Here is a 21,225-nt window from a genome sequence, read left to right as displayed (position 1 = left end):
CAACGTTTTGACAAGTGACTCAATATTCACGGAAATTATGTAGAAAAGTAGATTAAGATACAAGCTTTCATGTAAAAGGAAAATTATTGAGATATCTTAGCATGTCTTTTTTTAAATTCAAAACGGTACTTACTGAAAAACACGCCTCGTATTACACTGTACCTTCATCGACAAATATTCATCTTCCTGTCACAATTCTCGCCTAATTAAGTGCGGAGTACGCAGTGAGTCATGTTTGGATAACTCAGTTGGGAAGAGCATTGCTCGCGAAGTTCCGGGTTTAACACTCCGTCAGCAAGTTTGAAAATATCGCACATTCCTCTATAGACTAAATTATCATTCTAGAAACCAGCCCCTAGGCTGCAGCTAAGCTGTTCCTACCTAATATTCTGTCTTGTAAGGATATTCAGGGGATATGTGAAGTTTGGAAGGTAGGAAACGAGGTACTGGCGGATGTAAACCGTGCGGTTGGATCATGAGTCGTGATTGGGGCTTAGAATAAGAACATTTCCCATGAAAGCCAAGGTTCTGGGTTCGTATTCCGGTGCGGCATTTATTAAATCTGTCAGTAAGTTTCTAAACAGCCCAAACTCCGCTGCAAAGCGAAAGATACATCTCCATTCTAGTATCGACTAATCTCTGACATATAGGCAGCTGTGGTCGTCGTACAGCGATTTTGATTAATAACGCAAAACGTCTTGGGTTCCGGGTTCTGGGTTAATTCTTAAAATTTGAATGAAAAACCATCAGCAATAGTGACCGAAGACTCCCGGTATGCCTCCTTCGTTCTGCTAACGGCCTTGTCAAAGAGCACTTTTGCAGCGGACATTCAGGAACATTCAGCAATGGTCAACAGCATGATGCAGATGGCAATGGGAACAACTAAATTAAAGATATACGAAATGCATCCACAGGGTATGTGCTCTGTTGTTCAAAGCTAAGAATTTCATGATGATCTCCCTGTTGGCAAAAGATTCCACATTAGCTCCCCATTCGGATCTCTGGGAGGGACTTTCTAAGGGGGTGGTAACAATGACAAAAAACTGAATAAACAACGAAAGAGTAACATTCTACGAATAGGAGAGTAAAATGTCAGAAGTTTGGACGTGGTACATAATCTAGAAAATCTAAAAAGAGACAAACAAAGACTCAGTCACAATGCAGTGTGGGTCATTGAACTGAAATGGAAAGAAGATAATTCCTGTCAGATGAATATGGGGTAAAGAGTATAATGAAGTAGTATTCGTTATGAATAGGAAGGTAGGATAAAGACTGAATAGTTCTGGGATACCGTTGTTCCCATCAGAATGGACAGGAAACTAACGCTAACAACAAATACACATGCCGACTGTGTAAACAGAAGATGAAGACGCACAGAAAGGATAACAGGATACTGAACGCAAAATTCAGTGCATAGAGGGAGATGATTATGTAACAGTAATGAGCGATTGGAATGCGGTGACAGGGAAAGGAATAGAAGAAAAAGTTACGTCACGCCTTCGCATTACAGATCACTTCGCGGTGTTGTCGATGTTGAACAGGCGCACAAACTGAGAATAGGAACTTATATCCGGAAATGGCATCCGACAACGCAAAAGATAGTCGAAGCTACAGGGGTCAATTCCTGAATCTAGGTGATCATTTTGGCAGCAAACATGACAGGGGATATCTTACAATGGCTGTGATAGCATTCAGAACATTATTCAGTGTCGAACATATTCACGTCTGTACAACAATACTCTTAAGAGAGCTCACGCACTGCCGTCAACCTGCAGAGGTATGTTTTCCCTTGAAGAGGTGACATAGAGCCAACCGTTGAACCCTACAGATACGACACTCTGTATCGCCTCTGGATGATGTTCCCGTTCTCAGGTTGTTCCTCTAAGTTGGTCGATATCGTTTTGTTGCGCTTTGAATATCCATTTTATCACAGTGCATCCAGACTGCAAGGCAATCGTTACGTCAATACAGACCGTCCCGCTCAACCATTATGGGCTAAGTTTGGTGTATGTGACAATGATGAATGTACTAATTCAAAACTGAAATAATCAGCTGCAAGTAATGTCTCGGCCTTCGTTCGCTATTGAAAGATAATTGCTGTCCGTGCTGGTGGCATTGGAAGTTGGAAGTCGTGTATACGTGCTTCTGCACCGGGTGAACTAAGTATGTGATGTGGGGTACTGTGGACATTAAAAGTCACGTGTGACTGCAATACTCACTCTGAGAGGCGACTGGCAAACTCGCCGGTCTGGTGGACATCGTACCAACTGATGTCCTGTCGCAGTGCGGACTCCATGAAGCGCCCTCGGATGCGGTGGATCTGTTGACAGCAGTAAGAGGATTACAGTCTCAGCGAGCTACTCATCAGGCGTCTCGAAAAAAAAAAACACTCGCTTGAACGTTAAGCGATGCTTCCAGGAACTACAATATACAGTAATCTCTAGAAGTACATGATATGCAGGGTAATTCAGAAGTCGTATTCAGGAATATGACAATTCATTCGAAGCAAAAATGAGTCTAATATCTGAAACAAATAATAACACATAATTGTTTCTTGTTTGGGTCCATACTACTTCCTTCTAAAATGTGAGTACCAAAGAGCATGCAGTAGAAGAGATTCGTTTGTCAGTATCGAAGTTAAATAAGTGCTCATAGCTCTTAAGGTATGTGTTTTAGAGACGATGTTTACTTGACTTTCTTGCTTCGATGACCGTTCTTGTCATATGCTTGTATACGACTTCGTCCTATGAGACAAGGTTATTGAATCACCAATGCAGACTCTGTCTTATGGGACGTAACTTTTGGATCACCTTGTATAGTAATCACCTAAACCATGTTATTACTCCATTAGCTCAGTACATACCATTACAGTGCATCTATCGTTAACAGAATGCTTATCTTCTCATTGCAGTTGGTGCAGTCTTCCACTGAGCTGCTGTTTCTGCAGTATCATTTGTTAATTGACAATTATTAGAGCATTTAGCTTGATATTCCCGAGTAACAGGTATTAATGGTTGCTCTCCACGCAGTGTCATTCGACGCCCTCAGTGAAAATTCATTGATCCCGCATGAGGCTACACTACAACCCTGCGAATCAGTTTGAAGACGACAGCCAATCATTTAAGAACACAAATCTGTGTTGGGGAACAACCAATTTGCTGAGAGATATGTTAATCGAGACTGTCTCTAGAGAGTCATAATACAGTACGTTCTAACTGATACCTACATTATCTGGTCAAAAGTAACTGGACACCGCTATGAAATGCGGAACTGATCAATAGACAGCAACAGAGGTGAACTCGCCCGTATAAAAGCAAGCAGTAAGTAGAGAAGCAGTAACGGCAAAGTGGGAGGGTCAGGAGAGTTAAGTGACTTTTAACGTGGAATAGTCATTGGATGTCACAGTTAGAGGCATTCCAACCCTCTTAAAGCCGCCCAAACCGACTGTTATCGATGTAACTGAGAAGCGGGGAAGCGAAGGAACAATGGCAGCAAGACCAGGCAGGCATGCATTGATGGGGAAGGGTCGTCGAGTGTTGCAGAGGGTGGTTGTAAAAGATGGCATAAAATAGGCAGAAGAGGTCGTTCGTGAGATCCAAACTACTGCAAGCAGCCCAGGTGCCCTAACGATTGTGCTTAGAGATTTGAAAAGAATGGGTTGCAATGTTAGAGCAGCTCCTCATAAAACACACATTACTGAAGCCATTGTTAAGTGACGCATAAGGTAGTGTAAAGAGGGACTCCACTAGACAGTGGACGACTGAAAACGAGTGATCTGGACTGACGAACCTGCATGGAACCATCTGGGTTTAGCGAAAGCATGGCGAACGTTACCTGCCATCGTATGTAGTGACAACAGTGAAGAACACAGGAGAAGGTGGTACGATATGGGAATGTTTTCGGGGTCATGATGTGGTCTCCTGAGAGCGCTAAAGAAAACGTTAAATGTGGAAGGATATAGACACATTTTGCATCACCGTGTACCTTGTACGGTAGAGGAACAGTCTGGAGTCATGACTGTATCAGTATGACAATGGATCCTCCTTTAAAGCAGCAAATGTACGGCAATAATTGTTTGTGGACAGTGTCACTCCTGAAATGGAGTAGCGTGCCTTGAAGTCCGGACTTGAATTCAATGAAGTACCTTTCGGGTTAGGTAAAACGTCGACTTCGCCCCAAACGCCAGCAGTTAAAATTACTACCTTCTATGGTTTCAGCTCGTGAGGAAAAATGAGCTGCCATTTCTCGACAGACATTCAGATTTCTATTTGAAAGTGTTCCACCAGTGACCAAGGCGAAGGCGTACATACCCAGTATTAATATCCACTAATATGTGTCCATATACTTTTTATCAGATAATGTACCTGTTTTTCTTTCCTCGGTCCACAGGATGTATATGCTAAGAGAAATGAATGATTCTACCAGTAGTGAGAGTAGCTTACATTTCAGGCTGCAAGTTCTAACTGCCGATCGAAATAAGAACGTCCTACAAATGTTTCTGAAAAAGGTATTATTCAAAACCGCAAAAAACTGTACTGCATTCACTACCGGTTTCGATCTTCTGATCATGTTCAGGTACCAGCTACATGCCTGAAGATCATCATAAGATCGAGAACGATGGTAAGTACAGAATTATTTGATGAGATTTAGGGATTACAGCCGGATGACGTCGACATCCATCTTGCCACAGTATTTTGGCTGACAATCAAGAAATTTCTGACGCATGTCGCTAGGTGTACAGAAATAGTTGGCATGGTGGAGCCTCCACAAAGATTGTTCTAATGACTGCCCTCTATCGAGTTCAGCGCTCTCTGTAAAATGTTGCTCCTCCTGACGTTCGCACGCGCGTGAGTGCTAGTAATATTGCTTGCACGGCGTACTTGGAATTGAGGCCACGCAGAGTTGAAAGACGTCTGACAAGAAGACAGAATTAACCCTCTCCAGACGTGGTATTAGGCGCAGAGTTTTCTGTTTGTGGGGATATTTAAGATATCACTGGATCCACGTCTTTATCAAGTTGAAAGCTGGAGGCACCATGACGGTTAATAAGATCTTCTGCTGAGCGCATTCCCGCAAATTGCACAATAAATGAACCCCAGACAGGTATAGCTCTGTCAAAATTTTCCTGAAAGAGTAATTCGTGGAGATACGAGGTCCAGATATGGCTGAGTTCTCTCATGAGTTGTGCTTGTGGTGACACCAATGAAGGCTTTGCCACACTGGCGTGGTATTCTGCAGACTCTATCCTGGCGGAAGGGCAGACGTTGACGTTATCGGCTGCAATTCCGAGATTTTTCATGGAGCTATTACCACAGACTTCCAGAGTCAAATACATGGTTCATTGACATTAATGTGACCACAGCCTATGTTCGAGGACTATGTGAAATATATACAGACCGTAGGTGGCATGTGGTAGCAGGATATGGAAAGCGTGTCGGGGGACGCGGGAAACGGTGCAGTCGCTGCCTCATTGCGGATACGGAGCAATTTATCTGACTTTCAAAGGGGCATGATCATTGGCTTTCAGGAAAAGGGTGAAAGCATTCCCGAAGCGGTTACATTTTTAAACTGTTCCTGTGCTGCCGTGGGTAAAGTATACCGTCCGTGGCAAAATGCATATGCTGTGTCCAAAATCGGCGGAGATTTGTACAGTCGAATAGACGTCCAACTGTTGATCAGCTCAAGGTACAGATGAACCAGGGGCTATCGACAGTGCGTCCTCAGCGACCGTTCAGCGAACTCTGCTGCAAATGAGCCTCCGCAGAAGGCGCCTGGGTCACGCAACCATGTTGGCTGGTGTTCACGGGCAAAGGCGGCTCGAATTTTCGCGCCAGATCCGCAACTGGACGTCCACTAGTGGCAACAGGTGGTCCTTTTAGATAAATCACGTTTTATGCTCCATCGGACAGATGGCCGTTGGCTTGTGCGGGGTGAAACGTCTGAAAGCATCCAAGAGGGAGTGCTGTGGTGTGAGGAGTGTTTTCGTGTCGTTCTTTGTGCGATTTCGTCATTCTGGAAGGCACAGTAGTTCAACACAAATAGACATATGTCCCTGGGGATCTTGTCCATCCCTACATGCAGTTTATTTTTCCTCGGCACGATGACACCTACCAGCAGGACAATGCAACGTCTCACGCAGCTCGCAGTGCATGTTCGCGGCTGAAAGAGCACCAGAGTGAGTTCATTGTGCTGCACTGGCCACCAAAAACTCAGGATTAAACCCAGTCGAGAATCTCGATCGAGCTGTTCGAACCACGGATCCTCAACCGAGAAAACTAAGCAGCTGGCCACAGCAATGGAGTCGGCATGGATCCACGTTCCTGTCATTACCTTCCAGAACTTCATTGGCTCTTGTAGCACGTAACGCGCTGCAAAAGGTAGTTATTCAAGCTTTTGGCAGGTGGTCACATTAATGTGACTGAATAGTGTAAATAATTTCAGATAGATTATATAATGGTAAGACAGAGATTTAGGAACCAGCTTTTAAATTGTAAGACATTTCCAGGGGCAGATGTGGACTCTGACCACAATCTATTGTAGATTAAAACTAAAGAAACTGCAAAAAGGTTGGAATTTAAGGAGATGGGACCTGGATAAACTGAAAGAACCAGAGGTGGTACAGAGTTTCAGGGACAGCATAAGGGAACAACTGACAGGAATGGGGGACAGAAATACAGTACAAGAAGAATGGGTAGCTTTGAGGGATGAAGTAGTGAAGGCAGCAGAGGATCAAGTAGGTAAAAAGACGAGGGCTAGTAGAAATCCTTGGGTAACAGAAGAAATATTAAATTTAATTCATGAAAGGAGAAAATATAAAAATGCACTAAATGAAGCTGGCAAAAAGGTATACAAACGTCTCAAAAATGAGATCGACAGGAAGTGCAAAATGGCTAAGCAGGGATGGCTAGAGGACAAATGTAAGGATGTAGAGGCTTATCTCACTAGGGGTAAGATGAAACTGCCTACAGGAAAATTAAAGAGACCTTTGGAGATAAGAGAGCCACTTGTATGAACATCAAGAGCTCAGATGGAAACCCAGTTCTAAGCAAAGAAGGGAAAGCAGAAAGGTGGAAGGAGTATATAGAGGGTCTATAGAAGGGCGATGTACTTGAGGACAGTATTATGGAAATGGAAGAGGATGTAGGTGAAAATGAAATGGCAGATACAATACTGCTTCAAGAGTTTGACCGAGCACTGAAAGACCTGAGTCGAAACAAGTCCCCGGGAGTAGACAACATTCCATTGGAACTACTGACAGCCTTGGGAGAGTAAGTCCTGACAAAACTCTACCATCTGGTGAGCAAGATGTATGAGACAGGCGAAATTCCCTCAGACTTCAAGAAGAATATAATAATTCCAATCCCAAATAAATCGGGTGTTAACAGATGTGAAAATTACCGAACTATCTGTTTAACAAGTCACAGCTGCAAAATACTAACGCGAATTCTTTACAGACGAATGGAAAAACTAGTAGAAGTCGACCTCGGGGAAGATCAGTTTGGATTCCGTAGAAATGTTGGAACACGTGAGGAAATACTGACCATACGAATTATCTTAGAAGCTAGATTAAGGAAGGGCAAACCTACATTTGTAGCATTTGTAGACTTAGAGAAAGCTTTTGACAACGTTGACTGGAATACTCTCTTTCAAATTCTAAAGGTGGCAGGGGTAAAATACAGGGAATGAAAGGCTATTTACAATTTATACAGAAACCAGATGGCAGTTATACGAGTCGAGGGACATGAAAGAGAAGCAGTGGTTGGGAAGGGAGTGAGACAGGGTTGTAGTCTATCCCCGATGTTATTCAATCTGTATATTGAGCAAGGATTGAAGGAAACAAAAGAAAAATTCGGAGTAGGTCTTAAAATCCATGGAGAAGAAATAAAAACTTTGAGGTTTGCCGATGACACTGTAATTCTGTCAGAGACCGCAAAGGACTTGGAAGAGCAGCTGAACGGAATGGACAGTGTCTTGAAAGGAGGATATAAGATGAACATAAACAAAAGCAAAACGAGGATAATGGAATGTAGTCGAATTAAGTCGGGTGATGCTGAGGGAATTAGATTAGGAAATGAGACACTTAAAGTAGTAAAGGAGTTTTGCTATTTGGGGAGCAAAATAACTGATGATGGTCGTAGTAAAGAGGATATAAAATGTAGACTGGCAATGGCAAGAAAAGCGTTTCTGAAGAAGAGAAGTTTGTTAACATCGAGCATAGATTTAAGTGTCAGGAAGTCGTTTCTGAAAGTATTTGTATGGAGCGTAGCCATGTATGGAAGTGAAACATGGACGATAAATAGTTTGGACAAGAAGAGAATAGAAGCTTACGAAATGTGGTGCTACAGAAGAATGCTGAAGATTAGATGGGTGGATCACATAACTAATGAGGAAGTATTGAATAGGATTGGAAAGAAGAGAAGTCTGTGGCACAACTTGAACAGAAGAAGGGATCGGTTGGTAGGACATGTTATGAGGCATCAAGGGATCACCAATTTTGCATTGTAGGGCAGCGTGGAGGGTAAAACTCGTAGAGGGAGACCAAGAGATGAATACACTAAACCGATTCAGAAGGATGTAGGTTGCAGTAGGTACTGGGAGATGAAGAAGCTTGCACAGGATAGAGTAGCATAGAGAGCTGCATCACACCAGTCTCAGGACTGAAGACCACAACAACAACAACAATTATTTCTCACAAGGGAACCTCCCCATCGCACCCCCCCCCCCCCCCTCAGTTTTAGTTATAAATTGGCACACTGGATAGGCCTTGAAAAACTGAACACGGATCGATCAAGAAAACAGGAAGAAGTTGTATGAAACTATGAAAAAAATAAGCAAAATATACAAACTGGGTAGTCTATGGCTAAGATAGGCAACATCAAGCATAGTTTGGGCTCAGTAGCGCCGTGGTCCCGTGGTTAGCGTGTGCAGCTGCGGAACGAGAGGTCCTTGGTTTACGTCTTCCCTATAGTAAAAAGTTTACTTGTTTTATTTTCACTGAGTTATGATATGTCCGTTCGTTCATTGACGTCTCTGTTTACTGTAATAAGTTAAGTGTCTGTGTTTTGCGACCGCACCGCAAAATCGTAAGATTAGTCGACGAAAGGCGTGCCTCTTGAATGGGAACCGAAAACATTTGATTGCAAGGTCATAGGTCAACCGATTCCTCCACAGGAAAACACGTCTGATATATTCTATACGACACTGATGACGGCATGTGCGTCACATGACAGGAATATGTTATCGACCCAACTAACTTGTACACTTGGCGAATGGGTATAAAGATTCTTCTACCTTGCCCGATTTAGGTTTTCTTGTCGATGTGATAATCACTCCCAAAAAAGTGATGAAAACATAAGAGTTTGTCACATAAACTACAACAAATGTATGCAACAGTTTCACAGTCGCACAGTTTTCACTGTGCTGTCATAACATGTGTTTTTAACGTTTTCTAATTTGTCCCTGTGTAGACCGTCAAATCCTGCATATGTCCAAGCAAATCTGAACATGTTCTGGAATTTTGGAGAGCGAAGTTGATTATGTGTGAGTGCCTGAACTTTGATAATTGAAAATAAAAAATTAAACTTTTCACTCGAAGGACGACTTGAACCAAGGACCTCTCGTTCTGCAGCTCCTCGCGCTAACCACCGGATCACAGCACTCCTGAGCTCGTACCCTCCTTGATATTGCCTATCTCAGTTTGTATATTTTGCTTTTTTTTCATAGTTTTACACAACTTCTTCCTGTTTTCTCGATTGACCTGCGTTCAGTTTTTCGAGGCCTATCCACTGTGCCAACTTATAATTGAATCTGAGGGGGGGGTTGCGATGGGGAGGTTCCCTTGTCAGTAAGTCTTCGCCGGCTTTAAGAACGAATTTTTTCAAACCTTTGCGAGCTGTGGGGCAGCACCAGCACAAAATTTTTCGAAGTTAAAATCAAATACGAAGACAACAGAACGAAAACGACTGGTAAAGATAGGTAGACAGGAAAAAAAAAGAGAGGAGCTATATTGTGACAGTACCAGAGTGAAACCGACGTAGTTGAAGCTGGCGATGGCGATGTGGCTGGAGACTAACATGAGGACGCCGATGAAGGTGTTGTGGATGGCGAACGTCTGTATGCCTTGGAGAAAGGTGTCCGTGACTTCGGCGCAACTGACGTTTCCGGCAGCTGAGACGGGCTCCGTGGAGTACATGACGCGCAGCACGGCGTCTGTGAGCGTGTCGTTAGGCAGTTGCCGGTAGCCGGACATGTAGGACACCGCCGCCGCCGTGATGGCTTCCCCCATCTGCGTGCCGTAGTCCACCATGACGCCGATCAGCGTGCCGAAGAAGAGCACGTTCAGCGGGCCGGTCACGCCGCTGCACAGCGACATCAGCAGACCCACCGTCAGCAGCAGTCGCTCGCCGCCGGTCGTGTAGCGGTACTGCCAACAAAACCACATCTCTAGCCACGACCGTGAAAGTTACTAACGATTAACCCGGGGCAACGAGCACCGACGCAGATGCAGGTTGCGTATCTACCGACTTCGAGGGGCAACAAAAATTCGATTTTCAGTGCCCATATAAATAAACATGTAAATGTTCGTTTGTACAAAATCGTAAATGTCCGAGAGTTCTTCACCCGTTCCTTTGAAGCTTTGACACAACGTCGCATTCGAATGAGACCGTGATTTTATATACCTTCTGGAGGTACCTGACTGACTGCAAAAGATCGCAACATCAATAAGGACTTGCGCGACATACACGAAAGTTGGTAGTCGTGTTTCTAGATCTGATAGATGATGTCTGTCCGAATCTCGCGTCAGTCGGATAGGAGTGGCGTTAGTAGAGCCACTATGAGGATGCAAATCAGAAAAATGGTTGAAATGGCTCTGAGCACTATGGGACTTAACATCTGAGGTCATCAGTCCCCTAGAACTTCGAACTACTTAAACCTAACTAACCTAAGGACCTAAGGACATCACACACATCCATGCCCGAGGCAGGATTCGAACCTGCGACCGTAACGTATATATATATACACTCCTGGAAATGGAAAAAAGAACACATTGACACCGGTGTGTCAGACCCACCATACTTGCTCCGGATACTGCGAGAGGGCTGTACAAGCAATGACCACACGCACGGCACAGCGGACACACCAGGAACCGCGGTTTTGGCCGTCGAATGGCGCTAGCTGCGCAGCATTTGTGCACCGCCGCCGTCAGTGTCAGCCAGTTTGCCGTGGCATACGGAGCTCCATCGCAGTCTTTAACACTGGTAGCATGCCGCGACAGCGTGGACGTGAACCGTATGTGCAGTTGACGGACTTTGAGCGAGGGCGTATAGTGGGCATGCGGGAGGCCGGGTGGACATACCGCCGAATTGCTCAACACGTGGGGCGTGAGGTCTCCACAGTACATCGATGTTGTCGCCAGTGGTCGGCGGAAGGTGCACGTGCCCGTCGACCTAGGACCGGACCGCAGCGACGCACGGATGCACGCCAAGACTGTAGGATCCTACGCAGTGCCGTAGGGGACCGCACCGCCACTTCCCAGCAAATTAGGGACACTGTTGCTCCTGGGGTATCGGCGAGGACCATTCGCAACCGTCTCCATGAAGCTGGGCTACGGTCCCTCACACCGTTAGGCCGTCTTCCACTCACGCCCCAACATCGTGCAGCCCGCCTCCAGTGGTGTCGCGACAGGCGTGAATGGAGGGACGAATGTGACGTGTCGTCTTCAGCGATGAGAGTCGCTTCTGCCTTGGTGCCAATGATGGTCGTATGCGTGTTTGGCGCCGTGCAGGTGAGCGCCACAATCAGGTCTGTATACGACCGAGGCACACAGGGCCAACACCCGGCATCATGGTGTGGGAAGCGATCTCCTACACTGGCCGTACACCTCTGGTGATCGTCGATGGGACACTGAATAGTGCACGGTACATCCAAACTGTCATCGAACCCATCGTTCTACCATTCCTAGACCGGCAAGGGAACTTACTGTTCCAACAGGACAATGCACGTCCGCATGTATCCCGTGCCACCCAACGTGCTCTAGAAGGTGTAAGTCAACTACCCTGGCCAGCAAGATCTCCGGGTCTGTCCCCCCATTGAGCATGTTTGGGACTGGATGAAGCGTCGTCTCACGCGGTCTGCACGTCCCGCACGAACGCTGGTCCAACTGAGGCGCCAGGTGGAAATGGCATGGCAAGCCGTTCCACAGGACTACATCCAGCATCTCTACGATCATCTCCATGGGAGAATAGCAGCCTGCGTTGCTGCGAAAGGTGGATATACACTGTTACTAGTGCCGACATTGTGCATGCTCTGTTACCTGTGTCTATGTGCCTATGTGGTTCTGTCAGTGTGATCATGTGATGTATCTGACCCCAGGAATGTGTCAATAAAGTTTCCCCTTCCTGGGACAATGAATTCACGGTGTTCTTATTTCAATTTCCAGGAGTGTATAACTGATCTCCGGGTCTGGAGGAAATCGACTAGCAGAGGGTCCTTCAGTCCAGAAGAAGGTCATCATCAAGTTACCGGAACTTGTATGAACAGCTCTGGATTTATGTGGCAGGGGAGATGTGAGATGTTTCCACTGCTGACTTCCCCGTTTGGTGTCGGACTGTCGCAATGATTTCGGACGGAATCCTCCTGCTGCACGATAACGCCCGCCCCAACATTGACGATGAGACGAGGGCTACGCTTCAGCCTCCTCCTCACCCGTAAGGTTTTCACATCTTTGGCAACATGAAGACTGACATGCGCGGACATCGGTTTCAGTCGGACCAGGAATTGCGAAAGTGGGTGCGGCTGTGGATCCGTGAGCTGCCGACCACCTTCTACGATACTTGATCGTCTTGTCTCCCAGTGGAATAAATGCCTTTTTTTCATTTTGCATTGTCTTCTTCAATTTTATAAAAACATTTCTCAGCTGAAATGGGAGGCGAATAAGAACAGTGTTTGATAAGCTTTAATGTATTATTTCTCAAGTTTGCGTTGTTATAATAAGCTAGTCCCTATCTGACCTTAATTCCCCATAGCATCTTGAATCCGACAGTAAAAATAAAAATTTAGGTCCCACCGAGATTTGAACTTTTTTCTTTGAAAAAAAAAATAAGGGCCTGAAAGAAAGGTCGGGGGCAAAGAGGGCAGGGCTCGTCTTCCGAGGCCTGGCCCCGATGTCCCGTTCCCGCCCTCTCAGCACCAAGGAAAACATATATCCCATGTATTTATTTAGTTTTATATTTAACGGGATCCTACAACCGCCATCAGGAGCTTCCGAGTCGTCTTCGCGTAATGAATGTAAGGGGGACTCCCTCTAAACCGCTTGCTCTGAGGATCAATCGTGTGCAGTTAATCATTTTTAAGTGTGCCTTCTAGTCCTCGGAACGCCCCAATGGGAAAGAGGATCCTCGAATAATGCGCCTAAATAGTTCTATAGTCGTGTGCGGTACAATGCATGGTGGCGGAACGCCTCATGAGTTGTCGTCAGGTGGACCCACAAGTCCAGAGCGTTCTCGGGAGCGGCTTGCAAAATGTGATACAGCTCCATGCCTTTCAGCCAGTTGACGGCGTTCGTTCCTGTAGTAGGAAAGTAAGTGGTATCTGGGTGTAGGAGTCCGTCCGGCGTGACAGACTCGGGCTGTCGTCGCAACAGGAGCACCAGCGTATATTGTACGAGATCCTAGCATCTGCCTGTCACAGCACATGTCAGGCGGTACGCATCCGAATCGACGACGGCACAGTGCGAACACAAAGGGTCGTCGGTGAGATGGATGGAATGGAGGCGCTGGGGTGTGGCTAATTTTCCGTTCACCACCATACACCACAAGGAACGAGCGTATGTGGGCAGGTATGGGGTGTGGACGCCTCACCACACCCTTGTCCAGCGGATGGTTGGATGTTGTTGTTCGACGTTGTTACGGGGTTGTCGTGCCTGATAGATAAGGTAGTAATCTCTTGCGCTCGGCGTCCTCGTCGCCGGTAGATCCTCGGTCATGTAACTCAGTTCGACCAGAAAATCGCAGATCTTAAAACGTGTGAGATTACTTTTGTATGGAATCGTCCCAGGCCCCATTGTGGCGGGTGTTCGCCTTTAATTTGACTGACCCTCATAGTAAGCTCTAACGTACCCTCCTGTCTCGGCTGACGTATTTCGACTCCCGTGGCTTACATTTATCATTTTCAAGTTTCAACTCTCGTCGTTATTTCTCTTTTAGATTTCATTGTTTATTGAATTTCCTGATGTGTTTCCAGTGTGTACCACCTGGCCTACAGCACGAAAGCAGGTCGCCAACCCTCGTGGCCGAGCAGCTCTAGGTGCTTCAGTCTGAAACCGCACGACCGCTAAGGTCGCAGGTTCGAATCCTGCCTCGGGCATGGACGTGTGTGATGTCCTTAGGTTAGTTAGGTTTAAGTAGCTCTAAGTCTAGGGGACTGATAACCTCAGATGTTAAGTCCCATAGTGCTCAGAGCCATTTGAGCTAGCTCGCCAAATCGTTGGTAAACGTCACTAGACAAGCACAGTTGTGTGGTAGTGCCACGTCAACCTACGTTTCTTTTGTGTTTACAATATACTTTCGTGTCAAACTTCACTGAATGCCTTTCACTTCCTGTAACTTTCCCCTGTCCCATTTTTTTTAAATTAAACTATCGACTAGACAATCAACTACTGCAACTAGATTACCAAGACAGGTGCGATCAAGGGACAGAAGTTCAGCAAGTGCGTGACTCTCGCCCTCTGATTAGGCCGTCCGTCATTTTTTTTTTTAATCTCAGTCGCCACTGATGTCACAACAACCTCAATCACTGCAACACTCCATTAAGAGCCAATGATAGAAACTCCAATCGCCACAAAGACCCCAGGCAAACAGTGCAGAAATGAATTTGCAAGTATTTTCAGAAATACCGGAGAAAATGAGACGACACAGGTTACAGCATATACAACAGCAGAAGCAGAAAAGTTCCAGCTGTCAAACGTACGAGCAGTCAGCGAGATAAATATTAGTCTGTCATTACTATCCGCGATTCACTTCACGATGAAATACTGTCATGGTTAGTAGAGATACATTTGAAATTCAAATATATCGATTTAGTTTCCTTCTAATTGCTCTCAAGTCTCATACATGGTAGACCTACCTTAACGTCGATATCAGCAAAAAGAAGCATTGCAACCTACCAGTTGAAGAAATGACACGCTGGGCACTGGTTCCGGTTTCTCTTTCTTGTCCGGTTCAGTGAATTCTCTGAAACAGTGGATGCAGACTGGGTGAGAAACAATATTAACGATGAACTCGTACTTAATATTGCGATTCAGAGTGAGCAATTTTGATGTGTAACGAGAAACAACAATTCAACAACAGCATTTCATGACGAAGTCCCTGTACTTACGGTTCAAGCGGATCGGCCCCTTTCCCATTCTTATCGAGGCGTTCCGCTTGCTGAGATGGTTCTGGTTCTTTTTGTTTGCTCTTCATCTTGCCGTTACAATCCTAAAATCGTAAATGCATCAATTTCAGAGATACCAGAGTCAATAATTTAGCTCTATTGTAATTTAATATTATTTTCATTGAGGAGAAAAGACAAAAATTTTCCCACGATAATGATGAATGAACGCACATCTAAATTAGTTTATCTAATGTGCTTTTACGCCAGCAGTGTGGAGACAGACTCAGAGAGCGATGGAGATAAGTGTTACACTTCCTATTATAATTACCTCAGAATCACCTGATTTAATTTTATTACACTTCATTTCTTTTGATTTTTTTTTATTGATGTTACTCCAATTTACTTTCCAAGACGCTATCCATTCAGTTGAACTTATTTTTTAAGCTCTTTGCCATCCGACAGATTATATTTCCCTCGGCAAATGTCAGGCCTTTATTCCTTCTTCCTGAAACTTAAATCCCTATCCAAATTTTTCCCTGGTTTCCCTTATCACTTGTAAAATGTACAAATTGAATAACATGCGAGGGGGGGGGGGGGGATAGGCAACAACTATATCACAATAATCAGCCGACACAGTCGATATACAGTGTGTCCTGAAACGTTTGCATCAAAATAATACAGACATTAGCGAATCCTAAAGAGAGCTAAGTAACTAATGGTCTACGCTGTGTATATCATTTAGTTCAACGTACTGAATGATCAGCACGTGTGAGGTATGTGTTAATTGCTTACGGTACGTAACAACCAACATCGACGTTGATGACATCTGGTAAAACAATGGTCTGTGGTGTGTCCATGTCTGAGTTTATCGGTGGGATCAATTCGTAACTGGTTGTCAAAGATTGAGTATTATTTGCTACAAGAACTTGCAGATACTTTTAGAATCAGGAATGCCCATAGAAATTTATTAAATAAGAGACTAAATTTTTTTTAGCTCTCAGGAAGTAATACCTTGCCTATAATGTCTCGCTATTTAATTGTGACTCCGATATTTCCATAACAATTCTTTTGTGTAACATCCTTCAGGAACATATCGGCTGTATTCTTAGCAGCGATGTATTGCAATCGATCACGATGCCGATACAAGTAGTTTACTGCAGTTTACAGTTTCTGTTGGCATATCAGCTTTCCAGAATGATTTGATGTATGTCATGATACGTTTTAATTATGGAATGACAAGCAGATTAAAAACCATAAGCAGATTAGGCAACTGAGGACAACATGAGAAATAGTTTTCTACGATAAGACGCGCTTCGTGTCACTGAAGCTGAAAAATCTGCTAAAGCATGACAAAGGAGGCCAGAAAAACAAAGAAAATAAGAAAACAGAAGAAGATGAAAAGGACACTCAGAATGAATATGATTACGAAGCTGGAATATTTTGACATGTTGTCACTGAAAAGAAAACGACATACAAAATTTTATTTTCAGTTTCGGGTAATCAACATTTTTGCACCCTTAGCTACAAAAGCAAAATTTTGCAAAAATAATAATGTAGTGCTTGTCTACACATTAAACAAAATTATTCGGCAGTGTATTAAATATTTTACGCTCGCGCATGTCATATGTTCTTAAATTATTGGGAGAACTTCTAAAATACCGTACGCAAAACAAGGAACTGGTAAATACTTCCACTTTATTCTTTTGACAAGTCAAAAGAATAAAATTTGTTTTAGCCTTTTATTCTGAATAGTGCTCAAACAGGATGTTTAAAAAATAAAAATTACACATAATTTAGTATTTAAGATAAAAATCAATTTTCACTCCATTATGACCTTCACAACATTTAAATTTTTGTCACAAAGAGGTCACAATGTACTAATTATGTTAAAGTTTCATTTAAACATCTATTAAAGTTTTCAAATTACAAGTGAAACATACAGACCATGACGTTCAGGTAACCTTAAAACAGTTAATGTACAGGTAAACATTTTGTAATAAATAAAGATCCCTTGTTAACGTAATGCGCCTAGATGCATACATAATAACTCCTGTGCGGCATACAAAAAGGTGTTTTCTTGATAACTACTCAATTCAGCCCATGCTTCTGATCTGTTATAGTCTACCTGGAATGCTGAGAACATGACGTCTCTCCCTCAACATTTATCGTAAATTTTTGACACTGGAGAATGTACTCTGCTGTGAGCAGTATGTAAGAATGGCTTCCGAATTTTAAGAAAAGTGGCATATGAAACAGAACAAATGGCAGTTCATATCCACTGGTAACAAAAAGCTGACGATCCATGTGTGCAGATTCTGTGGGACACATGAAACCATTTACATTCACTAGCAGCGGAGGCCAGTTTTAAATTACCTCAGTATATGGTAACGACCCTCACACGGGTACATTTAGCAAAAATTTAAATGCCTTAGTTCGTATTTGATAATGTTCTCGTGATATGTTTAGAAAATACGAAATGTAGTATATAAAAAATTACAATAAACTGTAAAAATAAGCCCTTTGCAAGTCCGCCCCCGGTAGCTGAGCGCTAGCAGGCACGGTAGGTCAGCGCCCTCTGTAATAAAAAAACTGAGTAAAGGAATCAACGATTAAATTAAACAGATGTCTTGTCACGTCCTCCCATGCCCAACGCAACGCCAATACCGAACAAAAAAAAAAAAAAAAAAAGAAAAAAGGTAAGCGCGACAGAACGTCACTCCTAAGGGCCTGAGTTCGATTCTCGGCTGTGTCGGAGATTTTTCTCCGCTCAGGGACTGGGTGTTGTGTAGTCCTAATCATCATCATTTCAACCCCACTGACGCGCAAGTCGCCCAAGTGGCGCCAAATCGAAAGACTCGCACCCGGCGAACGGTCTACGCGATGGGAGGTCCTAGTCACAGGACATTTTAGATTTTATCCCTTTGAAGTCGGTTCGTCGTAGTTTAGATCTCGTCGAAGCTACTATGAGTACTCAGTGATAGTTTCTTTTCCTGTCGGAAATCATAAAATACGATTTCCCACAGGTATCCTAATGATTCGTATCTGCACGAATTACCTAAACGCAACGTAAGTACGTCATTGTAGCCCTTATTACTTTCTCGGAACTTACTATATCTCTGGGCTCCTTGCCCTAGATCGGTAGATGTCGGAAAATGTCTGGTCGCTATTGTTCTGTGTCTGGCCATTGCCATCCAAATCATTGTAAAAATAATCACCCTGGTCAACAATGGGAGAAACTGAAGACTCACAGTAACGATACCGTGTATGGCACTGTACCAACTTACACGCCACATGTGTCGCGGGGAGGTGTTGCACACATCAAAAAAACTTTTGCATCACCCCTGTTCCCAGAACTCCTGAAGACAGACGTTAACTGTGGATATTGTATCATAGACATAGCCCCTCTGAATGTTCAGAGATGTCACTATACCCGCCCAAAGGTGTATACAACCCTGCATGAGCAGAACCTATCAGACGGAGGGGGTCCGACAGGCGATCAGTTCCAGTCATTGCACCAGGAAGGAAGTACACGACTCGTGTTGTCTGTAGTTCAGTCATATCTAGGCGGTCAGTAACGCGGTTCGATCGCGTCCTCATTGTTACTTCGTGCCAGGAAAGGCTCTCAACATGGGAAGTGTCCAGGCGTCTCGGAGAGAACCAAAGCGATGTTGTTCGGACATGGAGGAGATACACAGAGAGACAGGAACTGTCGATGACATGCCTCGCTCAGGCCACCCAAGGGCTACTACTTCAGCGGATGACCGCTACCCACGGATTATGGCTCGGATGAACCCTGACACCAACGTCATCGTGTTGAATAATGCATTTCGTGCAGCCACAGGACGTCGTGTTACGAAATAAACTGTGCGAAATAGGCTGCATGATGTGCAACTTCACTCCCGAAGTCGATCTCGAGGACCGTCTTTGCAACCACGACACCATGCAGCGCGGTATAGATGGGTCCAGCAACATGCCGAATGGACCGCTCAAGATTGGCATCATGTGCTCTTCACCGATGAGTGTCGCATATGCCTTCAACCAGACGATAGTCGGAGATGTGTTTGGAGGCAAAGCGGTCAGGCTGAACGCCTTAGACACACTGTCAAGGGAGTGCAGCGAGGTAGAGGTTCCCTGCTGTTTTGGGGTGGCATTATGTAGGGCCTACGTACGCCGCCGGTGGTCATGGAAGGCGCCGTAATGGCTGTACGATATGTGAATGTCATCCTCCGACCGATAGTATAACCATATTGGCAGCATATTCGCGAGGCATTCATCTTCATGTATGACAATTTGTGTCTCCATTGTACACATCTTGTGAATGGCTTCCTTCAGGATAACGTCTTTGCTCGACTTGAGTGGCCAGCATGTTCTCCAGACATGAACCCTATCGAACATGCCTGGGATAGGTTGGAAAGGGCTATTAATGACATAACGAGTGGCACAACCTGGACCAACAGTGCCTTGATGAACTTGTGGACAGTATGCCACAACGAATACAGGCGTGCATCAATGCAAGAGGATGTGCTACTGGGTATTATAAGAACCGGTGTGTACAGCAATCTGGACCACCACCTCTGAAAAGTCTCGCTGTATGGTGGTACAACATGCAATGTGTGGTTTTCATGAGCAATAAATAGGGCGGAAATCATGTTTATGTTAATCTCTATTGCAACTTTCTGAACAAGTTCCGGAAGTCTCGGAAGCGAGGTGATGCAAATTTTTTTTTGATGTGTGTATTTTGTCTGTTTCCAAAAGAAAGAGTAAGCTATTCTGAGGGATTCACCAGTGATATTTACAACTTCTCGAATAAGGAGGATTACTTGTTATAGTCTCTAGATTCTCAATCCAAAGTGCAATATGCTCGTGATAACAACGCTGTTTCACTTGCTTCCTCCGAACTTGTTCCCATGGAAGTCTATGTTCTGGGCCGAGTTTGCTTCCTCCATAGGCCTATCTTCTCCTGCTACTGGTCAAGAACAGTTCGACAAATATAGTATGGACGATAGATGAGGCTGTTCTGAGTGCCTTTGGAAAGTTCGGTTTGAAGACAGAAAAGCAACACGATGTAGCGTTTCAGATGATTTCATTTGGACTGACAACAGTCATGAAAAAAGTATTGCTCTTAGCATATGCACAAAATGGCTGTGATTCTGAGAAAGAAACGGAACTATTTTGGATAACGTCGGATCTTTGTTCTCATAAAACCAATCCAAAAGAATTTTAGAACAACACAACATATAATCAACGAGTGACCTCCAACATTTTACGTGTGGTTTACATCTTAGAATAAACAAAGAATAAATCTTGCATTATGAGTCTTCCCTTCTATGGTGATGGCACGAGCTAAAATAGCAAATCTGTCGTACATCTCGCTAATTATAAGAATAACGAAGGATATGACGTCGACAACGACAGAACATTGGTGTCAAGAATAGAGATCGTATTTCCTGTCTTATCGAAAGATAATCTTATCACTTCCTGTTGACAGACAAGTTGTACTCCCGAGTCTACATAACAGGTGCGATATCAGCTTGTAAATCGCGCCGAAAACCCGTGAAAGACAGTTACGGTATGGTTATGTTTGCTGATGTACCCATTCTCTACCAATTTTTCTGCACATAGCTTTAATTCATTACTAGCTTATCCAAAGATCAGTGTGGTCTAGTAGTACATTCGGTTTTCTAAACGTTACAGATGAAGTCAAATTTTGCGCAAAACTCCAGACAAAGAGACTACTTTCAGAAGTTGAACCCTATATGTACATTTACATACGTACTTCGAAAGTCACCACACACGCGTAGTAGAGGGTACACTAACAACAATGATGCTCATTCCGTTTCCTGTACTACATGC

At 44.2% G+C, this 21,225-nt stretch overlaps 1 protein-coding gene across 1 annotated transcript in view; it reads right to left on the bottom strand.

Moving 5' to 3' along the window:
• The window catches only part of LOC126355598 (ATP-dependent translocase ABCB1-like), a 97,494-nt gene extending 87,053 nt beyond the window's left edge, over window positions 1–10,441 (bottom strand). The window contains exons 1-2 of the mRNA XM_050005961.1: window positions 10,019–10,441; window positions 2,220–2,320 (exon numbers count right to left, since the gene is read on the bottom strand). Coding sequence (XP_049861918.1) covers window positions 2,220–2,320; window positions 10,019–10,441 — 524 coding nt within the window. The remainder of the gene's footprint in view (window positions 1–2,219; window positions 2,321–10,018) is intronic.
• Window positions 10,442–21,225: the final 10,784 nt, after the last annotated feature.

This window comes from Schistocerca gregaria, chromosome 3, assembly GCF_023897955.1.
Source record: "Schistocerca gregaria isolate iqSchGreg1 chromosome 3, iqSchGreg1.2, whole genome shotgun sequence".
NCBI lineage: Eukaryota > Metazoa > Arthropoda > Insecta > Orthoptera > Acrididae > Schistocerca > Schistocerca gregaria.
Note: the sequence above shows the minus strand (reverse complement) of the source record. Positions and strands in the feature narration are given on the sequence as shown.